General features: G+C 36.5%; 2 protein-coding genes, 1 non-coding gene and 1 pseudogene across 4 annotated transcripts; 1 reads left to right on the top strand and 3 right to left on the bottom strand.

Annotated features, from left to right (window-relative positions):
* Nucleotides 1-6374: 6374 nt before the first annotated feature.
* Nucleotides 6375-6455, bottom strand: TRNAL-AAG. Its single transcript has one exon. It is a non-coding gene; the product is annotated as a tRNA-Leu (tRNA).
* A 729-nt stretch (nt 6456-7184) lies between these two features.
* LOC106383158 lies at nt 7185-9445 on the top strand (annotated as a pseudogene).
* Nucleotides 9446-9861: 416 nt separating this feature from the next.
* Nucleotides 9862-12415, bottom strand: LOC106382951 (ETHYLENE INSENSITIVE 3-like 3 protein). Its single transcript, XM_048760033.1, has 3 exons — nt 12147-12415; nt 10163-11896; nt 9862-10069 (listed from the first exon to the last, which is right to left on the bottom strand). The coding sequence occupies exons 1-2, from the start codon at nt 12185-12187 to the stop codon at nt 10195-10197; spliced, it is 1743 nt and encodes a 580-aa protein (XP_048615990.1). The 5' UTR covers nt 12188-12415; the 3' UTR covers nt 9862-10069; nt 10163-10194.
* Nucleotides 12416-13383: 968 nt separating this feature from the next.
* LOC106382952 (E3 ubiquitin-protein ligase MBR2) lies at nt 13384-15102 on the bottom strand. Of its 2 annotated transcripts, none has more exons than XM_048760035.1 (5): nt 14449-15102; nt 14218-14370; nt 14028-14126; nt 13799-13969; nt 13384-13686 (listed from the first exon to the last, which is right to left on the bottom strand). In XM_048760035.1, exons 1-5 carry the CDS (start codon nt 14974-14976, stop codon nt 13558-13560), a joined length of 1080 nt encoding a protein of 359 aa, XP_048615992.1. In that variant the 5' UTR covers nt 14977-15102; the 3' UTR covers nt 13384-13557. The 2 variants fall into 2 exon arrangements, with proteins under 2 accessions (XP_048615992.1, XP_048615993.1); XM_048760036.1 differs by having other exon boundaries at nt 13799-13936; nt 14449-15096.
* Between the last annotated feature and the right edge of the window lie 2011 nt (nt 15103-17113).

The following is a 17113-nucleotide window of genomic DNA, read 5'->3' as shown; positions in this document are numbered from 1 at the left end:
CGACCCTTCCTTATTTGATCAACTTTTCTTATCTTGCATTATTGACATAATTTCTACACATGAAAATTATAGAATCTTTGAACAAAAAAAAAAAAAAAAAAAAATTATAGAATCTTATTGTTATTGATATAATAGTACCAGCCATGGTCAATTCATGCATCATTGTTTGAATCATATAACAAACAAGTCATTCAATTTTATATATTTCATTCCTTATTTGATGAGTCTTCCTTATATTGCATTAGAGTTATTCTTGGGTTCACCCCTAAAGTGAACCTTTTAGGTTCACTAACCAATAGAAAATTGTCATTTTAAATCTAGTATCTTTTAATTAAGGAAATCAAATAACTTGGCAAATTATATTATTTTTTAAAAATAAAATTTAAAAATAAATAAAAATAATATATAAAAAACGAATTAAAAAAAAAAAAATGTTGTCAACAAAACACTAAACCCTAAACTCTAATACTAAACCCTAAACTCAAATCCTAAACCCTAAATCCTTGGGTAAACCCTAAATCTTTGGGTAAACCCCTAAATCCTTGTTTGAATTCATGCATCATTGTTTGAATCATTGTTTGAATCATATAACAAACATTGTTTGAATCATATAACAAACAAGTCATTCAATTTTATATATTTCATTCCTTATTTGATGAGTCTTCCTTATTTTGCATTAGAGTTATTCTTGGGTTCACCCCTAAGGTGAACCTTTTAGGTTCACTAACCAATAGAAAATTGTCATTTTAAATCTAGTATCTTTTAATTAAGGAAACCAAATAACTTGGCAAATTATATTATTTTTTCAAAATAAAATTTAAAAATAAATAAAAATAATATATAAAAAACGAATTAAAAAAAAAATGTTGTCAACAAAACACTAAACCCTAAACTCTAATACTAAACCCTAAACTCAAATCCTAAACCCTAAATCCTTGGGTAAACCCTAAATCTTTGGGTAAACCCCTAAATCCTTGGAAAAACACAAAACATGTTGTCAACAAAACACTAAACCCTTGGGAAACCCTTAAACCCTTGGGAAACCCTTAAACCCTTGAGTAAACCCTAAACCCTTGGGTAAACCCTAAATCCTTGGGTAAACCCTAAACCTTTAGGTAAACCTTAAACCCTTGGAAAAACACTAAAAATTTGGATAAATTCTAAATTATAAATCTTAAACACTAAACTCTAAATCTTAAAAATAAATATTTTTTTTAAATAATTTTTTTTAGAACTATTGTTATTTTTATTTATTTAATTTTTTATTTTTTATTTTAAAAGCATAATATAATTTGGCAAGTTATTTTGTTTCCTTAATTAAAAGATACTAGATCTAAAATTACAACTTTCTATTGGTTGGTGAACCCAAGAAAAATTATTTGCACTATTACAATTATTTCTTAGTTTTGTAACTTGTATCATAGATTCATAGTCAAATCATGCATTTGATACTAGATAGCATCCGGCAAAGTGGGGATTTTAAACATACTTTTCAGCGGATGAAACTTTAAATTCACCTCTCTTCGTATTACTAATCAAAATATCACGTAGATTAATAATAAAATAGATTAATTTTATTTAAAAAAATCTGAAATAATTAAAAAATAATAATAACGTCAATTTTAATGATGTTAACGCCACTAACTAAACTTTAAACGTTAAATCTAGCTATATCCTAAATCCTAAACCCAAATCCTAAACTCTAAACCCAAATTGTAAACCCTAAACTCAAATCCTATATCTTAAACCCAAATCCTAAATCCTAAACCCAAACCGTAAACCCTAAATCCAAACCCAAACCCTATATCCTAAACCCAAATAATAGATTTTAAACTCAAACCATATATCCAAACCTAATCCCTACACCCTAAATTCAAATCGTAAATCCTAAACCCAAATCCTATATCGTAAAGGTTTGAGTTAATGTTGATGATGTTTTTTTAGGGTTTAAGATTTGGATTTAGAGTATAGGTTTGGGTTTAGGATCGAGGGTTTGAGTTTAAGGTCTAGGGTTTGGGTTTAGAGTTTACGGTTTGGGTTTAGGGTTTAGGTTTAAGATATAGGGTTTGGGTTTAGGGTTTAGAGTTTGGGTTTAGAATTTAGGGTTTGGATTTAGATTTAAGGTTTAAGGTTTAGAATTTAAGATTTAGGGTTTAGTTAGTGGAGTAAGCGTCATTAAAATGAGCATCTTTATTTTTTTTTCAATTATTTTAGATTTTTTTTTAAAAAAAATAATGTATTTTATTATTAATCTACGTGGTATTTTGATTTGTAATAAGAGGGGTGAATTCGGTGAACCTAAATTTTCTTTTTTAAACATTTAGCAGAATTAATGTATAAAAAGGTTTAACTACTGATTTAAAATACGGTTAATTAGTTCTTCGTGAAATAAGATATGCTATCTTTTTAACCACAACATAGATGTATTTTAAAATAATTTAATATAATCATTTAGTAACGACCAATGACCAGACTCTAATCACACCCGTTTGTCTATCCATTGAACAGTGTGCTTCCGTCTGCACTCCAGTACAAGTTAGTGCAGTATATAAGTGTCAGCATAATAGAATATAGGTGTGGCGATGGGCCGAAGGCCGTGACCATGTCGTTGCGAGCAACTGATCATGCATGAAGGAAAGTATTTCGATGGTGAGATAATTATGGAGCAAATCAGGGGGCTGATATTTGAGCCTTAATGTGGGCCTTTTGTATGGGCATGAATTTAAACTTGCGTTGGTGAATATGTCGATAAAAAAGGGCTCTGTCCATATCTTCGAGAAACCTTACCTTACAATTAAATAACAATGTGAAATGACTGTAAAGAAAAATACTGTTCAATTAACTCAAATACACTTCGAACTTGGCTGTTCCTCACATTCCAACACTGAACTGTACTAAAGGAGGAGCATAAATTTTTTTGGTTAATCTAAAATTTTCAATAAATGAATTTGTCTGTAATCTTTTTTTTTTTGAAGTCTTCTTACACAGTCAACAGTCATACAAAAATGGTATGATTCTCAAAATAAAATTAAGGAGTACCTATGATACCAAATATCTGATCTGATACGGAAGAGATTGTTTTCGCAACAATTGAGTAGTAATATTGAACAGGGAATTTAAAATCACAAACAGAAAGTAATTGCATTAGTTGAAATATACATTTGGATCTTCGCATATTACAGACACATTTACATAAACCCTAATTACAGACAAGCAAGAAAATCAATTCCACGCCACAGCATACATAAACCATCACCATAGAAATACTCCTTCAGAAATGTCACTGCAAAAAGAAAAAGAAAAAAAAGAAAAATTAGCACTGAATTCATTACAGTACAAAAATAAATTTGCGTAAAGTGAAAGAAGATGTAGAGCTCCCTTCAATCCAAAGAAGAGTAAAAGCAATTAAAGGGCAAGTTAAAGCTCCTGAGATATGTAAGCCATATAACCAAATCCTTTTTATAAATAAGGATTAGGGCTTATGGGATTCATAGCTTAGCAGCTTTTCTTTACCCTGCTGAACTCTCGTTTGAACTATAAGGAGCCCTACTTCTTTGTTCTCGGGAAATTCGTTTTGGAAGGCCAAGATCTATGGAGAAACAAAGATGCTTGTCAAATCAATAACCATCTAAGATACAGATCTGATCTGAGGAACTATGTAGACTAAATAAACCTTAAATAACATGATCTAAACAACACAAGCATAAGCCTCTGTTAGAGACAATAGAAAGAACCCTAGAAATCAAAGATGATGAACCCTAACTAACTATAATCAGATTTATTAGAGAGGAGAGAAAGAGAAGATAAGTCAAGTTTTGGGAGAAGTGGTGGATAGAGAGAGTTGTAATTATAGAAGTATTCGTTGTAGAAGAAAAATATAATAAAATGAAAATAGGGGAAAAAAACAGGTGGGAGCATCTGAAAAGACATAGGAAGAATCTGACATTGTTTAGTGTATAGTTCCCCTACGCGTCACATGCGTCCCTCTTGGCTTTTGTGCTCCTCTCTTCCATCAAGATTTATCATTTTACCATAAATTATTGTTCTTTCCAACCACTAGTCCACTACATTTTCAAGACCTAACTTTGAAATTGATTGTATCAGGCCTACCATTTTGTTTTAAACTGTACAAAGGTGTTCTCGTTGTCTAAACGTAATCGTTAACTGTTAACCCTAATACAATTCCAAGTAAAAACACGAGATACTGAAACAGTTTTATTTATGTGCGGTCAAGATCATGTCAGATGATGTGGGCGCCAAAACAGAAGAGTATTACCCTACATGAGAATCTATGGCTAGATTTATTACAAGGACGAAGGACCTTGTCGTATTATTACCTCACAAGTCACAAAGAGTCTGGTCTCTATCACAATTCATGCCGACGTTTTAACTTATTTTGAACTTTTTACCCACCGTGTAAATAGGGTTGAGTTTGGTAAAATGTTGTCATATTAGTACAAGGAAAACACTTACAAACCAATACATGACCATGCAAATTCCAAATTTGATTTTATGATTGTGGTTAAAATACAAAAAAAAAAAACTCAAATGTCAAGCACATAAATAGTTTCTTTTTACTTTTTTTCGAATAGCTCAATTATTTGATCGTTCAAACATGGTCCCAAATGATGCTTGGGCTGTTCTTATAAGAAAAACGATAGTTGGGTTGTATATTTCCTTAAATAATGGGCCTACGAAATTTTTGGTCGTATAAACTTCAAGGGAATTGTTATTTGGGTCTTATTGGCTTAGCCCCTGACTTAGTAGCATATATGGACTATTGTCTCATAAAGAACTCTACAAGAATCAAATACTCATTATTCACTATCAACGTTAAAAGATATGCTCATTTGCAAACCCAATGCTTTTCTTCACTTTGGAATTGATTGTTCGACATTATCATCTTGGTCATCTGAAGACCCAACTCTCTTTGTAGCTTTCTTAATACGTATTAAAACAAGAAGCAAGCAGAATCACATCAGACGTAGTTTCAAATTCGCTTATACATAAAACTGAACATCAATCTCTTTAGAAGTTAAAAACAAACCTACCTCTTTATCCCAGTTTGTGAATATAGTGACCAAGGAAAGACAAAGCACTTAAAAAAAGAATTAGAAAAAAAATTCCAAGCCAAAGCCCCTACACAAATGACATAGCATCACACATGTTATAGTTTCTATAAAAATTAGTCTTGGCTAAGTTTAAAGATTATTACCCGACCACCAATGTGGAAATGGAATCCAAGTAATAACCCTAACGGAACTCCAACAAGATAGTACGAACCAAGATTTACACACGCTCCAATTTTTTGCCATCCACATCCTCTAGCAACCCCTAAACCAAAAACCAAACCAGGATAAACCGGACATATATAAGCAAGGAGGAACCAAAACCAATCTTTTTTTTTAAATTCCAGAGCATATGATTGAGTGTACAAGAACCTGAGAGAACGCATTGGAGACCATCAAGAAAGTTTCCACATGCGACAATAGGTATCATAGATGCGGCGTAAGAGATGATTTTCGGGTCACTGCTAAAAGCTCGGCCTAGGACCTTTCGAACCGACAACAAAACCGTTACCACCACGATACCTTGGGCAACTGCTATGCCTACAATGACATATACAGCCAGTTTTGCCACTTGTGGATTCCCTGCTCCTAACTCGTTGGAGACTCGTATGCTGCAAGTCAAAGAACACACAAGTGTAACAGAACCATAGTCTCAATCAAAAAAAGATTGTAATGCACATAAAATGGTGAAAATTTATAATGCAAAAAAAATTCCATAACTCAAAAAAAAAAAGATTGTAATGCACATAAAATGGTGAAAATTACATTTACATTTATAGCCTGCGACTGCCTCCATTAATAAACGTTTTACTCCTCCCTCACGTTTGTTGAATCATTGAATTTTATCATGAAAATTTGATCAAAATGTTCCATGAACCATCTATTATATTTGACACTAACATTAACCATGTTGAACCAAAATAAGCAAATGTGAATTACCTATACTTGAATAAACAAAAATATTTTCAGAAGATCCATTTGACAATTGTGACACTAATAGATATCGAATTGTTGGTTCTCGACCTTCCAATGTATCTCTTCTGTTCCGCTAGATGCCTCTATTGGAAGTGTGTGATTAACAAACCTAATGGTCCTTCCGTTACTTTTAATCTCAGCGCCACAACTTCAGCATAGATATTTACTTCAGGCAACAATATTGCTCACTAGTCACTAGACTCGGTACCTTCCAAAGGGACAGCAATTAAAAAAAAAGAAGAAAAAAAGACAACTAATGAAATAACGGGCGGAGCCACACTGTCACAGTGTCACATGTCAGCGTATTAAAAACACACCCAAAAAATAATTTGTTGACAGTGGGATTTGAACCCACGCCCTTTCGGACAGGAACCTTAATCCTGCGCCTTAGACCAACTCGGCCATATCAACTTGTTGTTCATTTGAGAGTACCAAGAAATATATAAAATAGACTTTTCTCATAGAATTGGAAGGACTTAGAGGGGACACCGAAAACTTAGGCTTGTCGAATTTAAAAGCATAGTGGTTGGAGCGTCCATGTGAGTGGTAAGAGGTAGACGGTTAAGGCACCTGGTCGTGATAGCGTCCCACAGTAAAAAGAATGGTCACAAAATAATTTGCCTACCTTATCAGATGTAACATCAAAGCTCATGATAAGAGAAAGAGACCGAGATGTTCTGGAACTGATTCTAATTCGAACTCGTCTCAGTTTAGAGGGGACGACTATCTCCATGGGATATCCGGAAGGAGAGAAGCCTTCACTCGGAACAAAGACTTTCTCAGCTTCAGTCAGTATATACATCTCAAGGCATCGAGGTAAAATCCAACTGAGAGCAATAAGATGATGGTAAAAAGACCATTGACTCTAGCTAGAGTTGAAGAACGTGTTTCTGTATTGATAGTAGTAGTCTTTCTCTTTAAACTAGACTAGAGGGTGTAAAAAGTGTAGGTAACAATTCTTTTTATAAAAAGGTTTAAGAAAATTACAAATTAGGCCCCAAGGTTTTTAAAATATTTAATTTTGACCCGCCAATTCTTCTTTTTATCGTTAACTGGAATTCAAAACCCCATTGCGTTTGTCTGCTCAACTCTTGCCTCCTTCACGTCGGAGCTCCGGCGAAACACACAAAACCACTGACTATGGCGCTCAAAATCGAAGCTCGAGAGTAAGACTTTTATTTCATTCTTCTACCGTAACCCATTTTCCTTTTGTTCCATACTCTCCATATACCTAAAGTTCTGATTTTTAATCTACCCAGAACTTCTGTTAAGCATGGTTCTGTCGAAAGCTACTCTCTTTTCTAGTTAATGATGATATTGAATTATCCCATGAGAGAGTACTATTAACTATTTTTTGGGTGACGAACACTGTGTCCCTGACAGAGAGCTGTGTTGTGTTTTATTATGTCAGTGTAATAAAGATTGTGCTTCAGTTTCTGCAAAGAGAACTCCTTGAATCAAACGTTCCAGACATTACATAGCGAGTGTCAGGTTTCTTTAAACACAGTAGACAGCGTCGAGGCCTTTGTTTATGATATTAATAGTGGAAGATGGGACTCGGTTCTTCCTCAAGACTCTCAGCTCAAGCTTCCCAGGAATAAATTAGAAGACCTTTATGAACAGGTTTGTTTCTTTCTCTTTCTCTTTTGAATTTGTATCAAGTGTATAAAGTAGTGATTTTTCATTGTAAGTTTTTGTTCAAGCATCATCTGTCATTCGGTTTCAGATTGTAATGGAGATGATAGAACTTCGAGAGTTGGACACTGCCCGAGCTATCTTGAGGCAAACTCAGGTGATGGGTGTTATGAAGCAGGAGCAACTGAAAGGTATTTGCGCGGATGGAGCATCTTCTTGTCAGAAGCTATTTTGATCCGCATGAGGTATGGCAAGCTATGTACTTGACTTTTCAGTATCATGTTATTGTTGAGTGTTTCCTATGTGCTTGTTATGTCACCTAAGCATGGTTGTCCGCTACTGTTCAGCGCTTTTACCCAATGTTGATGGTATATCAACTAGAAATTATATATATATATCGTTTGCTTTTCTGTACTCTATTTTGTTCAAGTCTTAAGTAGGAGCTTAGCATCCTTTAGATATGAAGTTGTTTGTAGATAAGGTTACTAAACTATAACACATGTTCCGTGTTTGTTAGTACAAAAGCTTCTTTCCACTTATCAACTCCCTCTTTGCATGTTGATGGATTTGACTTTTCTGTCTGGTCTGTTGAGGTGCTTTGTGTCCTAGTCCTTGTTCATGTTATGCATAGAGAGCGGTTGCTCTCATGTTATTATTTCCTTGTGTATTTGAAAATCGTATTTCGCTGATATTACGATATTGCAATTGTATCTTAGGCTTATGGGGAAACTCGACTAAAGAAAGAAAACGTGCACAGATTGCTCAAGGTTGGCCCATTTCTTCTCTCTTTTTTAAGTGAAGACTCTATCTTCACTTGTTTTTCTTAGTAAGGTGTTTTGGGATTAATCACCTGAAGGAACTAAGTGATGTTCTAGAAATATTTTGTGACATGACTATATGAGAGAACTTTTGTCCTGTTAAATGGTTATGAATATTTGTTTTTCTCTTGCTCTGTTTTTACTCAAGATTATCTAATTGGTTTTCTCTTCTGTTAGCTGTTGCTGCCGAGGTTACTGTGGTACCACCTTCACGGTTAATGGCTTCGGTAGGCCAGGCTCTAAAGTGACAACAACATCAAGGTGGGCATCTAATGAACTCTGCATGCTACTTCATATCGTTTTCTTTTTAAAAAAAAATTGTCAGCCGTTTTAATATGTCAACAAAACCAACATCATCATCTATATACATCATGACACCGCAAGGACAGGAGAATTTCGAGAACCAGTGTAATCTGTGACACGGCAAGTCTTAGTCAGTTCACATGTTTATTATTTTAGTCCTTTTGCAGGTTGTGAAGAGTTTCTCATCCGGTAAGAGGGAAGGAGGAGATTTTGTAGCAGCATGTGTATCTACAAAAGGAGATTGGATATACTGCATTGGTGAAGACAAGTATTACTACTATACCCTCTCATCAAATTTGTTATTTACAAAAATTTTAAAGGATGGTCTGAAGGTTCATTTCTTTTGATGCTCCTAACACTGGTATGCGCTAACTTGCAGGAAATTGTACTGCTTCAGCTATCAAACCGGTGGACTTGAGCATTTTATGATGGTAAGTTTATAACATTTAACCTACTAGAGTAGTGAAGCTTCATGTGTTTATACATCGTCTGATATGTATGCTGCATTTAGACTTGGGTGTCTGAAAAGTTTTATGTTTATTGGAGGTGCATGAGAAAGATGTGATAGGCGTAGCACACCACCCACATAGACACCTTATCGCTACCTATAGTGAAGATTGCACTACGAAGTTGTGGAAGCCGTGAGGTGTGTCTTATCATCAAGACTTGCTGAGACTCATTTCAGTGGATTTCAAATTGAGTATACTATAAGTTCAATGGGATGTATGATATGGAATTGCCATGTTTGTTCTTGAATCTAGGAGGCAACACCAATAGCTGCAAGGATTTAGGGTCAGAGTTGGTTAGCTTTGTAGACGTGAGGGTCACCTAACATACTAAGAAGAGAAGCGCAGAGCAGCAAAAGCTAATAGTTAGGTGAAGTGATGTAGCTTTATTCCATGTTTCCCACATGGAAATTTATGGTCTTTTTTAATAACAAAGCTTCGGTGGACAAGTTTTCTATCAACCATCTTTGCAAAGCATGTGAAGGTTAAGGTCAAAGACCTCATCATCAAGTTCATACTTACCCTTCAAAAAACACAGAGAGATTCAAATTCAGATAGTACATGAAGATATGAAGATGAAACTTGAACAGACAAAAAGATCATCATTCACAGGGCTAATTTACAAAAGACACACTCACTGCTTTCAAGCAGAAGTGTCTGCCAAATTATTCATAAGGAAAACAATTGTTTCTCTTAACAAATCTAAGATCAGCAGTAGAGAATGTAACTGTACGAGTCAGACTATTGCCATGTTCCTTTGAACCTGCAACATACCCAGTAAAAGAAATATTTAAGACAATTCATGAAAACTGATAAACAAAGAGTACAATAAATAAGATATGTGACACAAACTTACCATGTAACCTCCCAACAAAAAATGTAAAGAAACTAAGCTCCAAACCATGACAAGTGATCATCAACACCATAGGAATCAAACCCAGAGTAAAAGGTGTTGCTATCAAACGCCAAGTCACTGAATGGAGATAGAATGTTACTGTCCAAGAGTTTATCTTGATCGCTCTGAAACTGAGGTGGCAAATCTCTTCCTGTGACACTGTCTTCATTCCCAAGTAAATTATGGGGTTGAAGTACTCCTCCTGGAGCCTCGAATCCACCGTTATGAGGCGGTGCTTGTGGGTTCATTTCTATCTGTGTATGGATAAGGTCTTCTTCCTGATTGTGCACAAACACTGCAGAGGGATTATAAAAGTTATAACCTGACCCAAACTGCAACTCCTGGTTAGTGTTTGGTCCGTAAAGCATTGGCCTTTCCTCTACAGGTATCATAGCTTGTCCACTGACAGGAGGAAGATAAGTATAGTTGTTATCAAACTCAGGGATCACCATTTCCAGACTGTTCTCCTCTGGTCCTAAGGCGATGTTTGGTTCTAAAACACCTTCCTCTTGGTGATGAGTAGTACCGTTGATATTATATTCTAGCAGAGGAGCATCAACATGATTCATATCAGGTAATACAATTCTTTGTTCAGTTTCTGGCTGTTCTTCCTCTTGTTGAGTGACAGTTCTTCTAGGTCTTTTCCTTCTCCGGTGTTTCTCTGATTTATCTTGATCTCTTACTGTCTGTGAAGTGGCTGCTGGTTGTTCTTTTTGAGTTTGTTTTCTTCTATTGTCTTTAGACGAAACTGAACCTGAAGCCTCTTCCCTCCCATCAACATCATAGTCACTATCACTATTGATCACAGTTCTCCTCCTCTCAGCGTTATTACCTCTCCGGTGTGTCTCGGTTACATTAGAAGCTCCATTATCACTGCTAGGCTGCGGGATAAGAGACTCCTCCTGGTTCAAAACCGCCAACCAAATCGCGCTCTCTTTAGCAGTCATCTTATCCTGCAAACACTTAGACTGACGAACATGCCTCTTAATCTTCGCAATATCAGGCGACATATGATTAATCACAGCCGTCAAAACCCCAACTTTCCACATCTTCTTGAGATCGTGCGGCTTCTTATAAGGAGGACTCTGGCCTTTAGCCAGTCCAAGCTTCACCCACCACTCTTCATCCCCACTAGGCCACCAAGGCGGAGGAGTCCCTTTCTCCAACGGATACTTCCTCTGCGGAGGATCACAATGCTGCATCAAAGAAGACAACAAAGACCCTAAAGTAGCATCTTGCAAATCTTGCAACACAAACTGAGAGTTTCTATCTCCATCTGACTTCCCAAAGGCTAAACACTCCTCTTCATACTTAGCAATCGCTGCTGGGCCGTTCTTATCAAACTTCACTTTCTCTTTCCACCAAGCTCTTATATTGTCAGAGGAGCCGCTCACAGGCTTCCCCTTCTCGGGTATGATGCCGTAGACGAAGCCGCGTACTTTGCAGACTTCCATGAGCTTCAACATGTACTTGAGTATACCGTCTTGCGCTCTAGACATTTTCTTCCTCTGCGCTTGTTCAGAGACTTTCTTAGGCGTCTCCTTCGCTTGAGACGAATCGATTTTAGTTCGTTCTTTGATTCTTTTAAGCCTGACGCGATCCTTCCACATCCGTCTCTCAAGGTCTTCGGCATCAATCTCTTCGTCACTGACATCAATCTCCGCAACATTATCGTCACCAGGCTCATTCTCCATCCTAGCAAATCAATAAGGAAACAATCTTTAAGTTTAAGCAAACATAAACAAAGATCAAAGGCTCCACTTTTGGTAAGAAAAATCGATCTGGGCAGGTTAAATTCAACCCAGAATCATCTCTGCGTATTGAAAGTTCGAATCTTTTTCACCTCCAATAATATAAGAAAGGAGCATAAACCCCTAAAGCTTGACAGCATGAAAAGGAGAAATTGGAATGCAAATTAATGAAACTGAATCCAATGTTCCCTTACCTGATGTCTGTGACGGAGATAGGGAGATCGCCCCCGCCCATATACGCGAGTGTATTCGAAAAAAAGATGAAACCTTTCGCAATTGCAAGTCCCTGAAGAAAAAGTTAGGGTTCTTCTTGATTGGTCTCCTGTTGTTCAGGTGGAAGAGTAAAAAATGGCTGCAAAATTGGGAAGGAAGGGGGCAACAAATCCTAAGGTGTTTTGTGGCAAACACCCAAAGGCCATATTTGTTTTGTTTCTTTTTTTTTTTAAATATTCGTAACCAATTGCGTTTTCTCCTCTCTCTTCTGTTCTGTTTTTCTTTTTTCTTTTCAATTTAATTTTGTTTTGCTTTTATTATAGTAACAATATTTCCCTCGTGGCAACAAACCAGAACAAAGAAGTTTGACTTTTTAACGACATACTTTGACTAGATCAGGCAGGATCTCATCGCTTCATTCATTTTTTTTATTCCGTAAGCATCATCGTCTTCTAACCAAGTGACTTTAGAGCATCTTTGGCGATCATTTCCTCTCGGCTCTCACTCTTTCCTCATACTCCATTTGCTGTCGCTCTCAGTAGACCGGTGAATCAACAACCATCCTTCCTCTGCCGCTTGCAATCTGCGACGAGTTGACATTGTTGACTCATAGGTAATAACAGAGGAATCGCTAGATTCAATCACTCTTCGTGCTACAGTGGAAGATATTCTAAATTAGCTGAAACTCCACAATAGTATAAAACAATCTCAAACTTCATCTTCTTCCTTCTCTCATTGCCTCATTGAGTTGGTTCGAACCCTACGGAGGCGCTTACAACTGCCAAGCCTGACGCTTGCATCAGATGTCGCTAAACACATCATTCTATTGCCAGATCCTAATGAAAGCAAGTGCATTCTTATGTTGTAAGAAACTAGAAACTCTTCTCCCTTGGTTTAGTTTCTTATAGCTCAATACCTCTTTCGACCTTACAGCTTGCATCAGATGTCGCGACGCGAGTAAACCTAAGTAAGAAAATTGTGCTATAGTCTATAGATTAAAGAAGTGTTGTGAATCAAACCATGTGTATGAGATATTGATGAGCCCTTGAAGATTTCGTTAGGACATTAGCATCATTGCATTGACCACATTATTTAAGCAGTTAACTCTAGATGTTACTTGCACGTAACAGTTTCATCATTTTCATGTGATTTAACAATGTTAGATCTACCCAACACTTTTTAGTAGTTGCCGACCTATTAATCACCAAACCAAAAAGATTGATCTAACCCACAAGCAATGTGGGGTTCACAATGTCTCTCTGTGACTTCTTCCATAGGTAAGTAATAACATTTGCTGTTCCTTACAAATCTTTCATCAACCAGTTTTGTTTTCAGACATAAAACAGCAAATCATCATCAACGGAGAGGAGACATATCTATCTATCTAAGACTTTAAGCAAATGGCATAGTTTTACAGACGGGACAAGAGTTCTTCCTTAACAGCCATTGTCTCGCACAGTCGATATGGTACTTGTGCCCACATCTTAACTTCCCTACCTCGTCCTCACCCTCATACTCTTCCTGTCGGCAAACAAACACATGAACGTGGGTTGTTACAAAAGAGAGTGAATCTGAGAAATTAAACCACATAAGAGACTTACTTTTTTTTTTTTTTTTTTCATAAGGGACTTACTTGACAGATGCTGCACTTTCTATCTTCTCGTGATGTAGCTTTGTGAGATGGTTTGACTCTCAAGAGACAGGTTTTGATCTGTTTCTCATTAAGTCCAGTGTCCACATACCCAATTCTATCACCAAGCTCCAGAAGTTGCTGTTTTTTAACACAACAGAACAACACACAAAACTTCTTTTTTTTTTAAATACGTAAGAGTTAAATACTCCTTGTAAGAAAGGAACATTACCTCGTAAGACATGCCATCGACGTTGAGCCTCAAGTCACGGAAGTGATCGTGAGAGTTTAACATCCTTCCCATTACAAAACCATTCTTTATCATCATCATCTACAAACAAAACAACTAAATGAAAACAATGCACACAAACACAAAGACCCTTAAGACCTGAAGTGAAACATAGTCAAGGACACACTCTTACCTCGTCGAGTCCATTAGGGTAAGGTTGTCGTAGATGACGATGATATCTATCAGAGAAAAGCGTCTGCGTCTGTTCATCCCTCGATGTCATATCAGAGTCAAAGTAAAGACTAGTTTCATGATTATGAGATCGCCGGGGAGGAACAGAGGAGCCCTGCAAATAATGTAACAGTTTTGAGTTTTAAGACAAAGACTTGTGTAATAAAAAGACAGAAGCTTTGTGATAATAGACCTCTCCATCGATTTTGCGTCTCGCCGGAATATTCCTTCTCGGAGGCTCCGATTCGACGGTGCCGGAGACCACCGCATCCGTGGAAAATTCGACACCGGGTCCGCACCAAACATCAGGAACCGGACCGCAACCGCTTCTATCAGCCTCGCTCAAGATCTTAACCGAGCCACCGCCACTGTAGCTACAGCCCTTGCTCTTCGTCTTCTTGCTTTTGGCATCACTCGCGTCCCAATTCGCGGAGGAGCGGATCACGGCCGGGACGGAAACTCGCTGAGAGGCGGAGGAGGTGCAGCCGAGGCTGCGAAAGGACGACGTCGTTTGGGTGAAAGGGTTTGGTTTCTTCCCCTTTCTTCTGTTGTTGGGTTCGTTGGATGATGAAGGTAAGAGGAAGAAGGTAGACATGGCGGATTTACAGATGCGGCTAGGTTTGGGGATTAGAGGCTCGTCGGCGGTGGGAAATGGTGGGAAGTTCATGGGTTGGTGTCTGATTGTTGTCGAAGAAGACGAGGGATCTCCAGAAACAGGCATTGTCTTCTCTCTGAGAGAGAGAAAGAAAGAGATAATGGAGTGGTGGGGAGAGAGAGGCACACACACACACAGCGCGGGGGAAGAGTGTGATGGACTTTTTAACTTGGTTTAGTGAGATTAATTGATGTATTAATTTGATCAAATCCACTTTTCCGTATATTATAGTTTGTGTTTTGAAGTCCACAACTAACCTGATAAGTGATAAACATGCAAAACTAGTGTTTGGTTTGTACTTTCGTCAGTTTTTACAACATCATTATTGATAAGAAAGATCTTATAAATACTTTACCAATAAAAAATATATATTTTAATTGTATAAGTAGATTTAAAAATGCAAAAATGTATAAGCCAATAAAAATAAAAACAAGTGTCTTACACCATCTCCAATGGAACACTATTATTTTTTCTATATTTTACACTAAAATAAAATAACTCTATTATAGAATTAGATTTATTCCGATGGTTCACTATATAATAGAGTTACACTAAATAAAGTGAAATATATAATAATGTTGTTTTTTTACTCTATTATAGTGTAACACTGAAGTATCGGAGTAAATCCAATTTTATAATAGAGATACTTTATTTTAATGTAAAATATAGAAATAATAATAGTCTTTCATCGCACATGCTTCGGAGAGTTTTTCAAAACTTAAAAACAGTTAAGACTGAGGTACAAGAGGGTAAATAGATATTTATTTGTTCACTCAATAGATTCTTATCTCTTACCAGTATTCTCGATTTTTTTTTACTTCCAATAAAAGCATCAATATTTGACTTGATTTAAATAATCTTTTTCATTATGTTCACTTTTGTCACGAAGATAAAGGAGGAAATCTTATGGTCTTTGCTTGTATATGTAGAAAAGGTTTCTCATAACTTTTACTTTTCTTATTTGTAAGAGCTATATTTCAGTTTTTATTTATTCGATGTAAGAAAGACGACAAGATGCACTAGAGGGTCACAGGTTTTTGATTACGCTGGCCACAAAACTGAAAAGAATCTGTAAATTTCTATTTTACAAAACCTGCCACTTGGATTAACACAATTACCCAAAGAATATTGGTCCGGTTTTGATGGGAAATATATTAGTTGTAAACAATTACTGTGGAAGACTGTTGTTAGGTGCGTCACATAGGTGTTGAGTGCAAAACCGGAGTCCAAAAGTCTGAAGACTCTCAACTTTATTCTCCTCGGAGCATGGCCCAAAAACTCCACGCCAAAAAAAGTTGTTATTTGCCAAATTATAATTTTGTCGACTAGTTACTTAGTCGTGATTCACAAGAACAATCTAACACGAAATAAAATATTAGAATCATACTCTTTTCTATCCATCTACCAAATTTATCTATGGCCTACCAATATAAACCAGTTTAAGGCAATTGTCTGTATCTAAAAAGTAATGAGAAAGTAAGCATATTTCTATTTATCTTTTGGTTGAACATTGAAGCATTAGTCAAAAGAAAGCTATCCTAATTTCAACTAATTAACGATGATCTAATTGTTTAAATACTCATCCAATTGGTGCTACTTGGATCACCAAGGATGAAAACGGATGTGTGCAGGAATATAGTAAGAGAGCGTTCTCCTTGGCTAAGGATCGTTTGGAAGTTCGGATATTGGTATTTCGCTAGACAATAGAGAATATGCACGACTTGAAAAAAAGAAGCTGGTTTTTGCTTATAATTTGAATGGTGTGTTTGGTGGTGCTATTGCTAATCAAATTAGTTGGCCAGCATTGAATTTCATTGGTGCTGAACTCTTTCTTTTTTTTTTTTGGTGCTGAACTTTGTATAGAACTAGGAATTCTTTTGGAGTGGGAGGTCAAAGTAATCTTTACGGCCTCGAACAGAGGAGCAACTTTCATTGTTCAAAGTGTCGACAACCTTAGTCTCTCATGTAATCGTATGTTGCGGTTGGACATCCGCGTTGGTTTGAGTCTTGCTTTGGTAGTGAAAGAAGTGCCTCTGTGCGTCCACTAGTTTAGTTTAGGTATATGGTATTGTGGTAGGCATGGATGGTTGTTAGGGGCTAATGTGTTAGATGAATTTGGAAAGCTCGTGGGGTGAGCTTACTTTTATATGACTGGTTGTTGTGTAAAGAACATGTTTTTTTGGTAGGTACAACAAGAAGTTGT

Source organism: Brassica napus, chromosome C6, assembly GCF_020379485.1.
Source record: "Brassica napus cultivar Da-Ae chromosome C6, Da-Ae, whole genome shotgun sequence".
Lineage (NCBI taxonomy): Eukaryota > Viridiplantae > Streptophyta > Magnoliopsida > Brassicales > Brassicaceae > Brassica > Brassica napus.
This window is presented reverse-complemented; position numbering and strand designations above follow the sequence as displayed.

What these genes read in the sequence shown, in the direction of transcription:
- LOC106382951 (XM_048760033.1), bottom strand. Translation starts at nt 12,187, where the DNA reads ATGGGCGGGGGCGATCTCCCTATCTCCGTCACAGACATCAG. An exon ending in ATCTCCGTCACAGACATCAG is followed by an intron (nt 11,897 to 12,146) that starts GTAAGGGAACAT and finishes TTGATTTGCTAG; the next exon opens with GATGGAGAATGAGCCTGGTG.
- LOC106382952 (XM_048760035.1), bottom strand. Translation starts at nt 14,976, where the DNA reads ATGCCTGTTTCTGGAGATCCCTCGTCTTCTTCGACAACAATCAGACAC. An exon ending in GACGCAAAATCGATGGAGAG is followed by an intron (nt 14,371 to 14,448) that starts GTCTATTATCAC and finishes CATTATTTGCAG; the next exon opens with GGCTCCTCTGTTCCTCCCCG. An exon ending in GAAAGTGCAGCATCTGTCAA is followed by an intron (nt 13,687 to 13,798) that starts GTAAGTCCCTTA and finishes GTTTGCCGACAG; the next exon opens with GAAGAGTATGAGGGTGAGGA.